This window comes from Leopardus geoffroyi, chromosome A2, assembly GCF_018350155.1.
Source record: "Leopardus geoffroyi isolate Oge1 chromosome A2, O.geoffroyi_Oge1_pat1.0, whole genome shotgun sequence".
In the NCBI taxonomy this organism is placed as follows: Eukaryota; Metazoa; Chordata; class Mammalia; order Carnivora; family Felidae; genus Leopardus; species Leopardus geoffroyi.
The window spans coordinates 37,409,842-37,430,376 of record NC_059331.1 but is presented as its reverse complement, the minus strand read 5'-3'; the positions used below and the strand labels follow the sequence as shown (position 1 = coordinate 37,430,376).

Below are 20,535 nucleotides of genomic sequence, written 5' to 3'. Positions count from 1 at the left end.
TCACCAGTGTGTAAAGTTCACATTGCTTAATGAACAGTAACACTTGGGATTCTTTACAATGAATCAATTAGGTGAATGGGTTAAAAAAATTTTCTTTTAAGTGAGGAAGTTCCCTCACTTTGCTTTTAGCTTTCCCTGCATCAGTCATATTTAAGAGTTGGAATGCTCATCTTTCAACAGGGAGGATGTCCCAGTGTGATGTGAAGGAACACATGTGTGAGATGGAATTCTATTCTCAGACTTGTTACAGTTTTCCTCAGTAATTAGGAAGCTATATGTCCCTGATAGAATGATGCTAACAAGCTCCTGCAGGTTCTACTCTAGCAAGAAATCAAAGGGGCCCCAAACAGACCACTTCAGTTAAAGGATTATGCATTTTGGTTATTAAAGTGCAGAAAGCTCTCCTACAGGTTTATCTCAGAAGGGACTTTCCCAAACGGTCAGATTCTATAGCCAGGATTACTTACTAAATAAAGAAGAAAATTAAAGAATGGCCGTGGAATGTTTGGAGGGAGGAAAAAAAAATACATAAGTTATTAGCAGAGATCCATTTCTGAAACTTTCCTAAAGAAAAATGGAAAGATAGCGTTGCAACAGGCACCTGTCCCCACTGGCTGTTTCTCATAGAACATCAACACTCTTACCCCACATAGTGAGGGCTACTACTAAATCCCCGGTTACTTTCTGTCCTTCCTTTAAAATGCAAAGCCAGGTAGCATGAGTAGAGTTGGCCTTGACAGACAGCATGCAGAGGGGTCAAGAGGACCAAAAACACAGTCAGAGAAAGAAAACACCTAGGAAATGGAAAATGCTGCTCTGAAAGAGGGCTTGGCCCAACCAACAAGAGCGACACTCACGTACCTTGAGGACTTCCATCGGCACCTGGGTGGCAGAGGGAAGGGTGGTGGTGGGCACGCTGACGTTTATGGCCGGGGTCTGACTCACTGGCACTCTCTGTTGCATGAACTGGGCCGCCTGCAGCTTCTGCTGCTGCTCCCTGCGCTCCTGCTCCTGCATTTGCTCACGCATGAGTTGCTGGCGTAGCAAGATGCGTGATGTCATACTGGAGGAGCTTATCGGAGGCTTGGAGGCCCCAGGATGCTCCTCGGAACTGCTGTGGGAGAACCAAAAAGGGAAAGAAAAAAAAAAAAAAAAGGCACAACATTTAGTTTCTTAATGAGACCTTTCGTTTGCATTTTGGGGGGTATCCTAAATTGCACCCAACTACGAAAATGATCCTGCGCGAAGATAAAATCAAGTTGCAGAAGGGTACTCCGCATAATTGAAAATCAAGAGGTGACAGGATTGAAGTCATTAGGAGTTGAATTAAAATAAGTCAGCTTGATTGCATCTAGGCATTTTTCTCATGCGGCTTAATTTTTTTTTTTGAACATTTTATACCACATACTACTCATCACCACCAAATATAGCGCCGCCATATGAAGTGCCAAGAGGCACTGCGTCTTAATGGCACCCAGATTTCCACATGTAAAAATAAATTGCTTGATTTGCTTTTTCATAACTGAATCTCACCAAATACCTACTCCTACGCGCCATCTAAATTCCTTGAAGATGTCTAAGGTGTTTACTAACGGGGAATAACTTCAAGAATGGGTGAACTCTGTCATGGGGAAATTCTGCGAGGATATGGGAAGTAAAAACCATTGATGAAAGAAGCATTTGCACCAGAACGCTAACACCAGACTCCACTACAGGCGGGGGGCGGGGGGGGGCAGGGGACGAGCCGGTTTGACAACCCTATTCTCCATCTGGTTTTCTTTGTGCCGTCTTTTCTCCTGATTCATCTTGGCAAGCTCTCTCCTACATGTGTCTGCGAGTTCCCCATGCGGCCTACTTCTAATGGTTTTGGTGCGTGCTCTATCCAAAATTACAGAAAAAGCTTAAACACCAGTCCTATGTTAGGAAGAAAAGACTTCCTAATTTTCCTAAATATGGGTTGTGACTGCTTATCTTGCCAGCTCTATAGCATCAACAAGTTATTAAACCTCCCTCTGCCTTAGTTACCATATCCGGAAAGGAGGGATAATAATAGTTTTTTACACACTTACTCATTTATCAAAGAGGGAGGTGGTGTTTTTAAAACTTCTCTTACATCACTTACATTTTATGAGCCAACCTCTCAGGGATTTTGTGAGGATTAAATAATATAATACATAAAACAATACACATAAATTGTCTAGTATAATGAGTGCCATGTAGTGCTGCCTCAATAAAGCTCTGTCATGGCTATTATTATCAGCTAGAATTTTCGGTTGTTTATTTCCAGCAATATAGCATTCTTAAAAAAAAAAAAGTCTCTGCTTAGGGCTAACAGTACAAAACCTTAGTACCTGGAAACAGGAAAAAAAGTGACATTTGAGAAAACAGTCACTCCCAAGGAAGTCCCTCTTCAAATGAAGCATGAGTAGTTTTAGCTTCCTTCCTTGAGTATAAATCCCAGTAGTTTCTTTACCTTCCAACAAAAGGCAAAATAAAGCCTTCAAGCCATTGGTAGATCTTATGAACTCCTTAAAAGATAGGAATCTTCAAACTCTGCACATGCTAATGGATGAAAAGATGTTTGTGCTTCTCCCTTGCACGGTTCCAGAAAGCTACGTAATAAAAACTACACTCACCACAGGAAATTAGTACAGGAAATCATAACAGGTTCATATAATGTAATACTATGCAGCCATTAAAAATGGTGAAGAAATAGATTTGTGACTGGAATAAAAACTACACAATACAACAAACTTACAGAAGGCAGCTACACAAAAAGTATTCACAGTATGACCCAATTAAAAAAATATTCACTACCAGAGAAAGTGTACTGATCATTTTTTTTTTCAACGTTTTTTTTTTATTTAATTTTGGGACAGAGAGAGACAGAGCATGAACGGGGGAGGGGCAGAGAGAGAGGGAGACACAGAATCGGAAACAGGCTCCAGGCTCCGAGCCATCAGCCCAGAGCCTGACGCGGGGCTCGAACTCACGGACCGCGAGATCGTGACCTGGCTGAAGTCGGACGCTTAACCGACTGCGCCACCCAGGCGCCCCAGTGTACTGATCATTTTAGTCTGAGCCACTGCAGATATGTATTATTACAATCCTTTAAGAAAACCATACTGAGAAAAGCATGAGTAAAACAGTATTATCAAAAAGCTGTAATACTGCTCATAGTATATGACTCAAAAACGACATCCATGGACAATTTTCCTAAGAACACAATTCAAAACGTGGAAAACCTGACATCACAAAGCTATTGACAAATTGCAAAATATTTCGAACCACCTAAAATTTTGCCTGAATATGAGAGTGATTACTTTACCATTAAATTGTAAGGAGAGATACTGGTCAAAAGGCACCAACTTTGAGGAATAAGATCAAGTTCGAGGGATCCAATGTTCATCATGGCGGCTAGAGTTAATAATACCGTATTGTACACTTGGAATGTGGTGGAGGAGTAGATCTTAAGTATTCTCATGGCAAAAAAGGAAAATAAATAGCAACGATGTGATGGATATGTTAATTAGCTTGACTGTAATCATTTCACAACGTGTACATATACCAAGTCATCATGTTATGCCCCTCAAATGTATGCAATTTTTGTCAATTATGCTTCAGTAAAGTTGGGGGAAAAATAAAGCCATTTAAAATATTTAAGAGTAAAATAGGTTAAAAAACAAAATTATAATAGGTGAATATATATATATATATATATATATCACATGCTACTATTTTTTAAGAAACTGTACAACTACAGAGCAAAGTGAAAAATGTATATAACAAGAACAAAAGTAGGAAATAAAAGTGTATTTATGTTTTAGTCTAAAATAAGTAAAGTGTGTTTATGTACACAAATACACATGCTTAGCGGGGACTGTATAAATGTCATCTTAGCTGCCAGATGGAAAGTGGAATTATAGATAAACTTCTTTCGTTCTTTTTTTTTAGTTCCCCCCCCCCAAATTATAATAAAGCCATAACAGTCTTTTCAATGGCAGAATACATGTCACTAATTTAAGAACAAGATGAACATGAACTAAGCTGCAAACATGAAGGAATGACTTGAATAATCAAAGTCCCCCTTTGCCTGGAACAAAAGAGATGGGGTACATCGCAGACTGTATTTTGACAGTAGGAAGGGAAAGTGATGACGGTACCCAGGGCATTGGTTCTCTTGCATTCCAGAAGACTTAAACCCTTTTTCCTTCACAGTTTCCTACAGACGCACACAGATTGAACGTTAATATCCTGCTTATTATTTTAATATGATGCACTCAAGCACACAGAAAAAATACCTAGACGTTACCCAAAATAATATATTTAGCAGGTAAGGCTCTGGAAAAGTGCATAAAAAGCGAATGTATTTTCCCGCTGTTGAGTATGTGTTCAAAGCTCAAATGTAGTTTTTTGAACCAAGAAAAGAAGGGGGGAGTAGCTATTAAAAAATAAATAAATAAACGGTCTTACTATTCAAAGCCTGTCAGGTTAAAACATTCCCAGAGAGACTGATCCTTTTGATAAAAACAGGAGCAAACCTTTGTGCTGTAGCAAATGCAGCTGTGGAATAATCGCACTAATTAGCTGCTCAAGACAAGCCATTGGCTGTGATACTGGGGGAAAAATCCTTTCAATTAACAGTAAAGCATTCTTGAGACATCTTAAATTAAAATTACTAGTTATCAACCACGCTAAGACTCCAGACATTAAGCCCACAACAATATCATTTAAGGCATTTATAGAAATATCCTATCGGGGGAAAAAAATGTATATTTATACAGTATACCCATATAAATAAACTGAAACTCCAATAAAGAAAATGTAGCAGAGCTTGGCTAATTGAAATTATTTTAATAAATCTTCTCAAAAAAAATGCAAAAGGAAGACTGTAGTCACTTCACTGCACACACTCCCTGAGGGGTATTTCTACATTGTTAAAGATGACTCCCAGATCCTCAGCCTCTTAGAAGTAATTGAATCTGCAATCATCACCTTATAGACAAACAAAAATGAAGATATCTACCCCTCAAAAGGCTAGCAGGACAAATGAGCATCATGTTTTAAACTCAAAGTCGAAGTTTATGTGAAAACAATACGTGTGGCTACAAAACCTTTTTTTTTTTTTTCAAAAGCTTATTTTTAAATCGAGGATCTGATGCTTAAGTCATTAGTGATAAGCATGGAGAGTCATCCAAATGAATTTAATTTTAAAAGCTAACTGAGCTCATCCAAGGCCCATGAAGCTCAATCTGCACTAGATAATCCTAATTCTGTGAGTCTGATTCCTTTTAATCAGATTATGGAAAGGTCATTTATTCAACAACTAGTCACTGAGTGCTTCCTCTGTGCCAGGTGCCGGGAATATCTGGTTCTAATCTCAGAGCATCTAAAGCCACGGTCACAAAATTCTTCTGAGATGCTCCAAAATTAAGTCAGCTATCCAGACTATATGACTCTTAAAGAGTTCCACATGGGAAGGTGTTGTCTCTGTAAGAAATTACCCGTTTACAGCCAAATGAAGGAAAGGCAAACGCCTTTACGAGCATTTCCCCAAAGCACTGAAGCTAGACGCACAACTTCCCCGAGAGCTGTGAATTTCTCAATAGTGATTCAAGCAGGAAGGCCATCAACCGGACACAAGTTCTAGTCATTGCTGAGCAGTCTGATCTTTAATGAGCCATTCAACCTCTCTGATCCTCTCCAAACCCCACCTCCTTAATGCCTGGCAGTGACTGAGTGAGCTAAGTAAGGTAAATTCGGAAACACAGCAGCTGTAAGACGCCAGGCAGCCACACCTGTCACCAGAGTCCCCCCCCCCCCCCCCCCCCCGCCCTCCATGGCTGAATTTGTATTTTAACTTCAAAGCCTCCTCCTTCTCTGAGATGGTACAGGTATGTGGGCATGTGCTCCGAGTATCCTGTCTATTCCTAAATCCAAACAGTGAATTCCACTGCTCCCATCAACCACTTAAATATATCAGAAATTCCATGAAATCCAGTCCCCTGCCATCCACACAACATCTGCCCAACCACCCCTCATCTTTGACAGTGATGCCAATATCCCTTTACTAGACCTTTTGAGTCAGTTTGGTCGCCCTCTCATGGTCACCCAAGGCAGAAAAGTGGTTGTCAGTTGAAACTTAGTCTCTGGGCTGAAGGAGCTAATACACTTTTTTCTTCATTTCTTCTCTTCAGTTCCTCAGGCCGAGGAACTGTTCCACCGAGAGGACTCGGTTCCACCGAGGACTCTCCACCGAGAGTCTAGTTCCACCGCTTACTAACTTGTGACCGTGGCCAAGTTACTCAATCTCTTTGAGCTTCAGTTTTCCTTATTTATAAGGACTGCGTAATGCATCTGCCTATCAACATTGTCATGAGGATCAAAATCTGTAACAGATGTAAAAAAAAAAACAAAAACAAAAACCCACAATGGCACAGAGTCCAGTAAACTGGAACAGAGTTCAAAAATTAGTAGTAAAAGAAATGCTAAACCATAAACATGCTTCTTCTTTTTTGATGCCAAGAAGCAATTTTGTATAAGTCCACACGCAAGTTTGGACCACAGCAGATCTGTCGCTTAAGATTTAGGGAATCCCCATTTAACGCAGAGAATGTGACAAAGTTTTGCAGGAGTGGAGGGAGATTCTTAATCCTGCAATTCTCTCATGAAATATAAAGTAAAAATCCTAGCATTTTTCTCCAGGGAAAATTAATCTTCATGATAATCATTAAGTCGATAGAGCTCAAAGCCTAGCATCAGCCTGCACTGGAGTATAATATAATTATGTCCAGAAAAGCACAAGGACTGAGGGTCAAATACACACTGGAGACACGGGAAGGCACGACACAGGTGAGAAAGCCATGTCATAGATAGGTTAAGCCACAGGAGTTTCCAAATCCAAGAGTGACTGCCACAAACTTAGCTGAGGACTGTGTCCCAGTCTCCCACCCTGGACATTCTGATTTCAGGTAAGGTGAAATAAGCTTGTCTGTAAAAATTTTGCAGCTGAATCCAATGCCTAGCCATGCTCAAGGAGTTTAGTAGGGACTGGAACTCACATCTCTGATTCTTTGACAAAACACTGTCTTCCGCATCTGAGGAAACTCACATTCCGTCCACATCTCCAGCAAGCCTTCCAAGAGCTCCGAAGAGTCTTTATTACACTGATTTCAACATGTGGAATGGAATGAAATGGGGACTAGAGGCTCTAAAACCAAACAAATGAAAAACATCTCTCCAGTAATGCCAATGGATCTTCATGGTTACAACACAACTACTTTATCATAAGAAAAAGGAACCAGCAGGCTGAATTTACAGAAACTTCCCCTCAGACCAGTTTGTTCTGTCAGCAAAAGGAAATTCTGAAGAATCTTCTACCAGTGCCTCCAAGTGCACAAATCACTGAAATGAGAGTTGGCAAATGGATCTATCTCTTCAAATGACAGTCTGTGTATCCAATATTTCCGGATGATCAGCCCTTCCATTATCTTCACCTTCCCATTCCTTCTTAAGTAATCACTTTGTAAATGTAAGGATGTCCTTTTCAACCGTGCACCAGTAAGAAAAGGTGTTGTTACTTGTACTGAAAACATCTAAGACTATATTTATATGGATTATAATCCACGTAAATGTGAAAGTACCAGATTTCACAGCTCGGCTTCAAAAATGGAGATCTTCTGAACTTCTGTCATGATCAACTCTGGGTTTTAGTGGTCAAGAAAAAAAATGAAAGCCTGCCAAAATTTTTCTGGTAACATTACCGGCTCAAACAGTACACACTACAGGTTTCTGGCACAGAGTAAAGAAAAAGGATTGCAAAGTACAGCTTGTCTTTCTCCTCTCCTTTTCTTTCCCAAATATTTGGACATTTTCCAAGGGACAGGTTCTGCCAGGAGTGAGGAAGATCACGGTGCCCTAAGTGGACGGTACTCCTGTCCTTTGAAGTTCTGTAACTTTCATTGTACCAAAGGAAGAAAACATTCTAAAAAGTAAGAACCACACCAATGACATAGAAGTTAAAATCTGAAATCTCTACTTCTCAACAACACCTAGATTCCAATTCATTGGTAAAAACTGAAGACTCTCTGCATCTATTCCGGATTAATATTCTTTTTATTTTTTTAAGTTTATTTATTTATTTTGAGAGAGAAAGAGTGGAGGGGCAGAAAGGGAGGCAGAGAGAGAATCCCAAGCTTCATGTTCAGCACAGAGCCCAACGCGAGGCTCAGTCCCATGAACCATGAGATCATGACGTGAGCCGAAATAAGGGGTCAGACACCTAACCAACTGAGCCACCCAGGAGCCCGGGGATTATTAATTTTAAACTGGTATCAGCAAGAATAATCTCAGCAACTGATTAGATCAAAATTAAAGAGAACCCTAATAAGATCCCCAGTCTACCAATATTCTTCAAAAGAGGATACAAAATATGATATCTTGGGGCTCAGGAAGAAAAGATGAGTACATTTCTTTATAGGGGTGCCTGGATGGCTCAGTCAGTTAAGTGTTCGACTTCGGCTCAGGTCATGATCTCACAGTTCAGGGGTTCAAGTCCCGCATCATGCTCTGTGCTGACAGCTCAGAGCCTGCTTCAGAGTCTGTGTCTCCCTCTCTCTCTGCCCCTCCCCTGTTCACAATCTCTCTCCGAAAAATGAATAAATGTTAAAAAAATTTTTTTAAAGAATGTTTCTTTACATAAAAATTTTATCCTTCACTTTTATTTTCTCTTTTTGTACATGTTGTACAATGTAATACATATACCATTACAATATGGCACATGTTAAATAATGTAATATAGTTCTAATGTAATATAATGCGTTTAACATATAAACATTATTGACATGTTTATAATTTATAAATAAAATAAAAATATGTTGCAAGCCCTTGCCTGAAAAAAAAAATTCTTTAAATAGGAAGGATTACCAAAAATGTTTAGAGACCTCAGTAATATATGACCAGTGTTCTTCCAGGCAATTTCATCATCAGATTTTTTTTAAGTTGGTTATTTTCACCACTCGCAGAGTTTCTCACTTCAGTACACTCTGTAACTAAGGAGAATGTCAACTCTTACTAAACGATATTTTCAACCAGGGATACAAGGATGCCATTTCCTCATTTTATGACCACAACTGTTCTCCATCTTCCACAGATGCCACTACGGGTTGGCATACTGTTAGCCCTGAATTCCCTACAGGAAAGTGCCTCTGAGAGCCAGGCCATCAAAAGGTTATAAAACCTATAAAGTTAAGATGCTGCACACTCAAGCTCTCTGTCTTTCATATCAAGCTCCCTTCCACTAGGCCACACTCTACAATTCTTGCTTACTCTGTCCAACTGTGGAATCCCATTCGCACCTAGCTGCCATGTTTTAAAATGCTCTGAACGACTCATCCCCTGTAAGGTGGAAATAATTGAGATGGCATGACATGACACTCATCCTGCAGTATTTTAAAAGTAAGAACTTTCTTTATGCATGCCTAGGACATACCTTCCCAACATGGGAAGTCTGCAATACTGTGTGGAAATCCAGACCAAAGGACAAGTGATGGCCTCATGAGCAGCCCAGCATCTTGCCCCACTTCTTTGGTGATGAACCCTGGTTTCATCTTGAAGGACCAGCCTCCTCACTTTCAGTTCATGAGGTTATAACGCTGCTGCTGACTCCAGGTATAGAAACACAACCCAGGATTGGCCAATCAGCATATCCATCACATGGGCCTGTGCTCCCAAGTGGTCCAGCAAGAGTCAGTCCTATGCTTTGGACTATAACTACTGGGGTAAAAGAACTCTCTTTATGCAAAGATTTGGAAAGATGGTGGGATGTAAGTCTGGAAGTTCCTGGACCAACTGAAAAGAAAGCCAAACTAGTTGAAACAGTAATGTGGACTGAAGGAAGAAAGGACAGAGAAGAAGGAAATGCAAAGAAGGAGCCAGCATTGGATGACACTGAGCAAATGACTCGAATGACCTGTGAAGCCCTGAAGACCCTGAACATCGGATATTCATTTGCAAAGACCAACCTCCATTTTTGATTAAGCCCAGTTTGATGTGCCCTGCAGTACCACAGCTGGTGTTTGTGACATTTAGGAAATTATCAGTCATTCTGGAAAAAATAAAGTTTTCGCCTAAAATCTATAACTCAAACAATCCAATATCCATTTTCCTATTTTCTCCTCGTTTTAGCTGGTACAGTGCCACTCACAACATTACCCAGCTTTCCAGGAACTTGGTTAGTTTAGCTTCACGTCTAAGTTCTGCCATCATGTCTCCTAGACTTTGGCTGTAATGGTTGGAGGTCCAGCAGTCACTCTGAATTGCAAAGATGAGGCCCAGACTTAAGAATGGAGCTGAAATGTGCATAGTCCTTCATGACCCGGTCTCCATGAGGACAGGATTTTTGTTTTATGTTTTATTCACATATAGATTCCCTAGCACCCAGAAGAATACTTGGCACACAGTAGGATCAAATAAATGCCTGTTTAGTGAATAAATGTGGTGGCTCTATCCTAACAAATACTCCACCTCTTAAAATGGATAATATTAGAATCTTAGTGTCAGAAGACCTTTTAGTCAAACCATTTGCTTGAATCATCCAGTGACAGAGAATATATTTTTCCCAAGAGCTCTGGACTCCTACTGCATTTCCTTAATTCTAAGCCAAACTTTCCTTCTACATTTTCAGATTTCTCAAGTCAGAACAGATCCTATAATTGATGTATATATTTTGTAGATCTCTTGCCCCAAATAGTTGCCTTATAATTATTATCAATAGTGAACTGGATACAAGGAAATACATTTGAAAGACAAATACTGTGGCACTAGACTAGGTATGTCCCCCCTCAAAAACTCAAATGAGGAATGGCTGGAGTAATTCAGAAATCTGTGCGTTGCAGAAAACCACTCTGTAAAAAGGCAGAGGAGGAAACATCAATTCATTCAGTATCTTAAATGAAAATCCATAAAACATAACAGAAAAGAGCAGAAGTCCTGGAGCCAGCATACCTAAGGGTGAAAATGTGGTTCTATCATGTCTCAGTTACAGGACATGGGCAGGATTTTTCTCCTGCCCAAACCTCAATTTTCTCATCTGCAAAATGGAAGGAGAAAACAGAACCTTAGGTAAAGAGCAATTATGAGAATCAAATGTGTTAACATGGGTTAGAATGGTGGCCAGCACACCACGTGAGCCATAAGTACAAGCTATACTATTCTATGTTTTAATTCTTGATTTGGTATCCTCAGCATCTTCTTAAAATCTCAAAACTAGTAAAAACTGACAAGTTATTTTCTAGGAAGCCAAAACTCTTAGAATGTTGCCTTCTGCTATGGTGTTCTTTTGCTTTCCTAGAGGAAAATACAAAAGAAACAATTAATTCACAGCATGTGCCCTCCCTAAAAGAACAGGCACAAAGAAGTTAATAGGCAACAGCTCAGTGAACAGTTTTGTCAAAGATGTGTGCTAAGAATTTCATTCTGAGAGTTTAGAAGGGAAGCATGCTCCTATGGTGAGTATTTTCTTTAACCAGAAAAAGAAATTCAAAATCAATTAAGCAAAAGCAGTTGTACGAATTAATTTTGGTGTAAATTCAAGGGTGACATCATCACTGTCCTTAGGCTGCATCAGAATGGCATGTTTTATCCTTTCATGTCATCTGTTAATTTGCATTAAATTAATATTAAAAAAATTAGTAAGTTACAGAGTACATTCTTGGGGGGTATGAATCACAAAGAGCAGACATCATCTCCCTAACTATTATCTGCTTTGCAAAGAAGAAATTTATAACATTTCTAGCATAATGACATTTTAAATACATAATTAATATACATAAACTTTGTCCATAAAATGCTCATTTTTTTCAAAGAAATAAGTCATTAAACTGTTTTTATGACCTACAGAATGAAAAATACAAGTGAAAGCAAACTCAATACAGCAAAAATCACGCAAAAAAATTAGAAATCATTTTAAAAGCTACTGTAAGAAATTCTAAAGATGTACCTACTAAACACAATGAACTCTAACTGTGCTTCAATTTGTGGGGATTCATTTTTTAAGAACCAAATTCTAAAAATAGTTCTGCTACATTTAGTATTTTTCCACTATTCTTGTCGTCTTTAAACACACCTTCACAAGCTGCTGAACATAATGCTTTTCTGACTTAATCACAACCTCTCTCATGACCCAGGAACGTTCAGTAAATAATTATTAAGCTCCAAAGGTGGCTTTTGCATAAGTTGATTTGCTTGAATGCCTATTCACTTAGGGACACAGCTTTTAGTATTGTTTTCAAATCTTATCATCTAACACTGAAAGTAAATGTTAAAGGGGGGTGGGAGGGGCGCTATCATCTACTTAGTCTTTCTCTTTTTTAGTATTTGTTTGAAACTGCCCATTTCAAATTTGTTCTACACTTACACGCCAGGCAGATGACTCTGATGTTTGGATGTTTTGTTTTCCTCTCAAAGAGAAAAAGAAATCAGTATACAGAAATGCAAAAGAGATGTTTATAAATGCAACTGCTACTGTTCCACAGTAAGATTTAAAAAAAAAAAAAAAGGGAGAAAGCAAAAAATCCAAAGGGTTTGCAATAAGGCAATTTTGACAAATGCTACTGCTAGGGACACTCGTTCTCCTGAAGAAAATCCTTTTTTATTCATGACGAAGCTGAGCTGCAACCTACCCCATAATCATAAATCAAGCTCTGTTCTCGGATTGTTCAAGCGGTCATTTTTTTTTTTTTTTTTGGCATTATTAATTGAAGACCGACATTCAATTTTAAACAAGACAAAGCTAATGGGCCAGCATTTCCACCCCCCCACCAACAAATTAGTTGTTATCCTTGTCCTGGCCGCATATTAGAGGCTACAGCTGAAGCTGATTAAAGCCACAGTAACAAAGTAACAGTTCCAGTATTTTTAACTCCCAATAAAACCTTCCCGTTCTCTAGCCTCCCCCTGAAAAAAAAAAAAAAAAAAAAAAAAAAAAAAAATCGCTCCTGTTAAGTGGTCCCGGGATTATTTCCAGAATAAAACTTCACTTACAGATATAAGCTTTCAAAGGAGCAAGGCATGAACATCTGAACTCTAAGCGCCTCCATCTTTTTTCCTTTAAGGTGCTCTTCAAGCCCTTGGCGAAGAGTGAAAGTCAAAGTTAGTTCTGGCACTGGCTGTGTCACTAGGGGTGGCTCCTGATAAGGCCCTGGAAACTCCAATCCAAACACAGCTCGTGCTAGAACGGTGCCTGGTGTCTGTCTTCAACAGCAGACCTGTTTAATCCAGTACCTACTGTACCTGCAGGACAAAAATGCTGCCTCACACTGCTGAAGGGGCGATGCAAGGACCCAGGCAGGCCAACACTTCACCCAGCAGCCAGGCGAGCACCTCAGGATGCTCTCTCTTAGCCTTCCAGATTGCAGGTACCGGCTGAGGTTTGCAGCGGCTGCGCGTTAGTTAGTGGAGAACTTGAAAGGGAGGTAATTTCACATCCCGGGGAATTTTTAACACTTAACGGAGTCTCAGAATTTAGGAGGGCTGTAGGATTGCTTGCGTCCCTTCTCAGTTTGAGAGATCTCGGGCATTTTTGGAACTGGATCTGATAATCGCACATGCTCTCCTACTGGCAGGCTAGAGATCCAGACAGACTTCCTCACCCTCAGACCCCAAGCGGATGAGGGTTGTCCCTACCAAGTCCTGGTGGGAGCCAAACACAAGCTGCTTCTAATTGTGGACACCATCTTTTAGGACATACACATCTTCAGGCCATATATCTGTGTATTCTTAGACCGTCACCCAATTAATTCTGGAAGCATTGGTGTACAAGAAGAAATAAAAATAACAACACGCGTTCTCAAAAGACGTTCTTAAAATTCCAACATGACAACATCAATATTACCAAATATTGATGGAAATCCTACAGACTCAGCACACCAGAGTGCTGGAGAGTTATGAAAATATGTATGTTTCTCTCCACACACCATTCAAAGGTCAGAACGAAGACATGTGACACCGGTTAGCAGCTGTGTGCCCTGGGCAAGTTACTTCACCTCTCTGTGCCTAAGAGTTTATCTCCAAAGTAAATGATGGGAAAACAATGCATTCTCTACAAGCCATAGTCAAGCGTGAATTCCATGATGTAATGAAATTATCTTTGTTTTCACCTCCCTTTAATAATAGGAAATCTCTAGTCGGGAGTCTCAGGCAGGCTATTGCTAGTTCTTTTTATTCTTCGCTCATTTGTTCATTCATTCACTCTTTTATTTAATAAATATTTAGGGGACACCTACTACGTCCCAGGCACTGTGTAAACTCTTGGAGTTTATGGGCTAGTGGGACACACATATTAAATAATCACACTGTCAGATAATGCTACATGTAATAACTTCTACAGGGAGCTGGAAAGGCTTAAAATGTAAGGGTCAGAAAAGACTTCTCTTGGGCAGGGACCTCTGTGCTGAGATCTCAGTAGGGGTAGCCTCTCGGGGGGAAGGAGAGCGTGGAAGAAGAGTCTTCTGAGCAGTGGTAATAATATATACGTGCAAGAATCCTGAGGTGGGAATTACAAGAATGATCCACTATAGTTGGGAGGACAGAGAGGGAGGGAAAAGCATGGTGTCCATGAAACCAAAGCAATGACCTGGGCCAGACCACATGGGATCTGGTAGGACAGGGAGAAGGAGTTGATTTTGATCCAAGATGAACAGGAAACCACGGAGAGACTATATGCAGAGGAGCAAAGGGCTCAGATTTGAGTTTTAGAAAGTTCCCTCTAGCTGCTATGTTGAGACTCAGCTAAAAGAGAGCCAAGATTGGCTACTGAAATGGTCCTAGTAGGACATGATGATAGTTCATGGGGGATGAGAGAGCACTGAGGGTAGAAAGGGTGAAGAGAAGTTCAGAATAGTGAACAGAGTACTGACAAAACTAAAGACCAATGAAAAGACTTGGGGTAGGGTAGGGTAGGGAATCCAGGTCCCTAATGTAATATAATTGCATTCACTAACTATAGTTATTGAGTACTTCCTACACACCAGGTGTTGTGCTGGGTGCTGGGGTAAACAGAGGAGTAAGATGCTATACTATCCAACCCCCCCCCCCACACACACACACACATACACACTAACCTACCCAACCTCTCTTCTCCTACCTCTGTCACAAAATGTCATAAAAATAAAGTACAAAGGTTCTGGTGTCAATTTATCCAGGCTGAAATTCCACCACTTATTAAGTCTGTGACCTTGTCCAAATTTACCAAACTTGCCATGCCCCAGATTCTTCCCCTGAGAAAGGCAAATGATAAGTGCCTATCCCACAGGAAGCTGTTAGAACTGAAGAATATAATACAGTGATGTGTTAGTCTCTGACATATAATAAGCTCTCAATTAAAAAACAGCTGTTATGGTTATGATGACGGTTAGGGCTGTTATCCTTGATTCACAATGACCGACCTAGAGAACCAAAGTAAAACGAACATAGCGGGAAAAAAAAAAAAAAAAAAAAAAAAAAACCATAGAGAAAGTAGAAGATGAAGGAAAATAGAAAGGGTAGGAAATTACTGTATCTGGAACTTTAAGGGATAGCTAGATTATCTTTAAAAAGACTGAGCTGGACTCCCTCTTACTTCGGGCACTATTTGAAAGTGCATTAAGTTACAAGGTACTGGGTAAGTTTTAGAACTGAAACCCTGATTTATTACATGCTTACACACAGGGAAAATTTGTACCCTCCATGAGATCTCAAATGTTGACCATGAAACCAATGTATCAATTCCAGCCATTCCATCAGGGACACAAAGTGATGCCAAATGCTCCCCTGGCACGTTCAGCCAATGACATCGCCTGACCTTTCATCCCAGATAATCCACCACCCCCAAGAAGGCTGTCCATTGACTGTTTACATAAGTATTTAAATAAAATTACTTTTAAGGGGCATGTGTTCAACTATTCATGGTACTTTAGAAAGATCTCTATTACACCAGTGTTCTTGGCCACAGCATTGAAATACCCACCAGCAAATGGAGTAAAGTTTGACTTAAATGTGTACCTATGCTGCCATGTACAAAATTTATGAAATATTACATACATTTCCCCAATACTAAAATACCTATCTGCTTCACACACACACACACACACACACACACACACACACACACACACACACCCCTGAATAAAAAAAGGGTCAGAGGTCTCGAATAAACGTTTTTCCAAAGAAGCCATGCAGATGGCCAACAGACACATGAGAAGAGGCTCAACATCACTCCTCATCAGGAAAATGCAAATCAGAACCACAAAGAGATACCACCTCACACCTGTCAGAACGGCTAGTATAAAAAAGACAAGAAATGACAAGTATTGGCAAGGATGTGAAAAAAACAGGAACCCTCAGGCACTGTTGGTGGGAATGTAAATTGGTACAGCCACTATGGAAAAGAGTATAAAGGTTCCTCAAAATATTAACAAGAGAACTGCTATATGATCCAGTAATTCCTCTTCTGGGTATCTACCGGAAGAAAACAAAACACCAATTCAAGATAGATGTCCCCCTATGTTTATTGCAGCATTATTTACAATAGCCAAGATATGAAACCCTAAGTGTCTCATGATAGATGAATGGATAAAGAAGAGGTGTATATATACACACAATGGAGTATTACTCAGCCATAAAGAAAAATGAAATCTTGCCACTTGTGACAATATGGATGCACCTGAAGGGTATTATGCTAAGTGAAATAAGCAGGAGAAAGACAAATACCATATAATTTCACTTACATATGGAATCTGGAAGACAAACAAACAAACAAACACAAAGAAACAGACTCATAAATACAAGAAAACAAACTGGTGGTTGCCAGAGGGGAGACGGGTGGGAGGATAGGCAAAAGAGTTGAAGAGATTAAACCTCCAGTTATAAAATAAATAAGGCATGGGTACAGAAAGTGCAGCAGAGGGAATACGGTCAGTAACACTGTAATAACTTTGTCCAGTGACAGGAAGTACACTTATCATGGTGAGTGTTCTGCAATGTATTTGTCATTTCACTATGTTGTACACCTGAAACTAAGATGATACGGTATGTCACCTACACTTCAATTATAAATTTAAAAATAAAATAAAATACCAGTCCTCAAGGTGTCACCCCATTGTTCAACAAATGTCTCAGAGGAGCAGGAACCTTGTCTTCTTTGTTCACCATTGTATCCCTAGAACCTAGTGGAATATACTCGTCTGTGGTTGATGTTCAATAAATATCTTTAAAATGGGGGTCCGTGGCTGGCTCAGTCGGTTGAGCATCCCTCTCTTGATTTCAGCTTAGGTCATGATCCCAGGGCAATGGGATCAAACCCTGTGTTGGGCTCCGTGCTGAGATTCAATTCTGTGGCACCTACTTGAGATTCTTCCTCTCTCCCTCTACCCTTCCCCCCGACTCGCACTCTCACTAAAACTAAAAAATTTTTTTAAAAAGTTACTTTAAAAAAAAATCTTTAAAATGCATTAATCTATAACATGAAAATAACTCTCTTGTGCACATCTGTATTATCCAGATGAGTATCCCAACTGCATATACATATGTTTATGCATATATATACATATATATATTATATACACATACATACACATACACACACACACACACACACACACACACACACACACACACACACACAAACAAACCCTAAATTTAAACACAAAGAAATGCAAGTGGAGAAAAAGGAAAAAGAATATTTAAAAAACACAAGACACCAAATGCAGAGTAAAAATATTACCTGTATTCCAGTGCATTTCAAATCTTAATTACTACTCCCTGCCCCAAATTTCAGCGAAAAAAAACTAGAGTCATCAGAATTCTTACTGACCTTTACAAAGATGACCTTAACTAAAATGGAACTTAAAAGTATCAACCATCCAAGTGACAGTCAAATTTTCCTTTAGATGCTAAATTTGGGCCTTGGAATCTTTTTGGAAGGAAAAATCCAATCACCACTTTGAATGGGTGAGAGAAGAGATAAGAGGTTTTACTTGTTACCCTGTCCAAAACTCAGCGGAGGAAAAGTAGAACCCTTATCGCTGTCAGAATTCTTACTTTACTTGGATATCAAATGTTTTATTGCTCCCACAGCACACCATTTTCTTCTGTCTTTTCTTTTGATAGTCATTGCTGTTTTTAGGAAACTCACACTTCTACTACTCACTGGCCTCAGACAGTTAAGAGCTGAGGGATCATTGTGTGCCCAGCATTATACTGATGCATGAACCACCCCCCACAGCCAATTTAGGAAGCATGTACCTTCTCTTCAAATGTTTCAGCATGATCCCAGCCAATAGTTCCTGAGCCTGTACTCCTATCACAAGCGCCTGGGGACTCTTCTCCCCCGCCATTCCCTCAACATCAACACAGGAGCATTTAATGTCAGGGATCTTTCCCGAAACAAATGACTGAATGAGACTCTAGCGGGTGAGTTTGGAATTCTGTGTGTTTAAAAAAAAAACTCTCATAAAAGTCCAATGTGAAGTCAGGCCCAGAAACCACTAATATATAATATATTATAACATGTATACGTATAATATATTCTATGTAAACTATCGAAGAGTGGCAAGAAAATACCCCAGAAGGTGAGCACCCTTTGTCTGTTGAATAGAGAAGTTTCTACTTGTAGAGCTTACTCCTTTAAAACATCCACTTGGAATTATGGACATACTTTGAACGAACGTTCAGTGAAAGCCTTATTACGAGGTAATTAAAGAGTACCGTGAGTGTGATGATGAAACTCAAAAATCTCTCAAGAGTAAAGAACACACGCCCCCTTCTCCCCACACATCATTATGCCCCATTCTGGGAAAAGTCCAAGGCACTGAAAGGCCCCTGCAGTGCAAACATTGACTGGCCCAGCATGTGCGAGGTGTCTTCTCAGGGCCGTGTGCAAGACAGCAGTGAGGAAGCCAGGGACTCTGTTCTTCAGGGGTTCACACCACAGAAACCCAAACTCCCATACCCGTGCTGTCGTAATACTGGGTTGAGGGGACGCATGCCAGGTGTTCTCCTCGGCCTCCTCCAGAGACCCCCCCCCCCCACCAGCCAGCTCCTCCTCACCTTCCAGAGGAGGGCTTTACAGGCGTGACATTTTTCCCTCAGAGAAGTCCCCCCCGCCACCCCCACCACCCCCCTCTCAAGGTATGATCATTTTATTTGTCTAATTGTCTTCTGTCCTTGAAGGCAGGGTCCTTTGTATTTATTTTATTCTCAGTGCCTGGCACAGATTAAGTGTTCGATAAATATTTGCTAGCTGGATGGCTGGATGGGTGGAAAGAAGAACGGACAGACGAACAACAACATTAAAAAAGATGAGTAACAAAGGCCCCTCCACAGAACAATCTCACAGCATTTAATTAATTAGAAAGGGAGCGTCAACAGGCATGAATGGGAAGCACAATTATATACTATGTTTGGAAACTTTAAGTTGCTGAACACAATTGACCTTCATGAGTAAGTACTGAGATACAAAGTGACAAGAAAGGGGTCCAGCAGTTCTAATTTGAAGCCCTCACAGCCTGACTGAAGGCAATTTTTAATGACCACCTATCTGCAGAAATAACTGCTCAGTACCATTCAATCACGATGATCTCTTTCATCCTGTTTCTATTTTCTTCTACTACCAAGAACAGATCTCACGGTAAAAATGATGGTCCAGCATCTTCTGAAAGATGGCTCATTGTACTTGGCACACAAAGAAGCCTTTTAAGGTTGCAACAAGGAAAAGCAGACGGGACCAAGATGACCCCAGGTAAACTTGATTTAGGCTCACTCCGACATTATTAAAGAACCGTTTAAATGCTTATGCAAACATCTGGAATGAAAAATTAATTTTCTAAAGACCATTTAGAAAAACCTGTCCTGAGAATAAAAATATAATTGGCAAAGAGGCATCTCAAATGTTGTGTGAAGTCAGTTTTTAAGCAATTAACGAAGGGAGAGATACATGAAGTAACAGTTTGGCCTTTCATTGAATATAATAATCAATATAACAGATTAATTTTATATTGAGCTTTCTGAGATTCTCTTAGGGTTCACTTCAAAAGAAACACTGGTTCTTGCACTAACTGAGATTCAGAGGCTGTTTCTTTGTTATTTGGGGTATTTTGCAATAAGCAGATCACAATCTACAATACAGGCCAAGTTCATGAGACAACAAGGAGCTGGAGAGACAAACACTGATGAGATTATGCCACTTTGATTGGCATTTCTTCAAACGAGAAATTTAGTAAAACTGCAATTTACTTTCCTTTATCTGGGGAAATAAACAGGAAAAGATAAGGCTGTCGTCATTGTGGGGGCCCAAAGTTATTTACGATGTGACTTCATGATAAATAAAATTTTCCGCTTCAGGAGTTTAAAACCATGGTATTTTTCTCTCACCGTAGTGTTTAACGCCTAACTCATTTAAAAAGAAAAATGTGGACTTCTCTTTTATTGTAGTCACTTTTTGGAAATAATTAAAGACTGGAGAGCAAATGAGCCCATAGGATGTCTTTGCCATTCTCTTAA

At 39.9% G+C, this 20,535-nt stretch overlaps 1 protein-coding gene across 12 annotated transcripts in view; it reads right to left on the bottom strand.

Moving 5' to 3' along the window:
- MITF (melanocyte inducing transcription factor) overlaps window positions 1-20,535 on the bottom strand; it is a 225,063-nt gene that overhangs the window by 91,283 nt on the left and 113,245 nt on the right. For 5 of the 12 annotated variants that reach the window (XM_045493529.1, XM_045493535.1, XM_045493527.1 and 2 more), the window contains exon 2: window positions 862-1,114. In XM_045493529.1, coding sequence (XP_045349485.1) covers window positions 862-1,114 — 253 coding nt within the window. Of the gene's footprint in view, window positions 1-861; window positions 1,115-13,041; window positions 13,629-20,535 lie in introns of those variants that run through there. The other 7 variants (XM_045493536.1, XM_045493528.1, XM_045493530.1 and 4 more) reach the window with 4 other exon arrangements.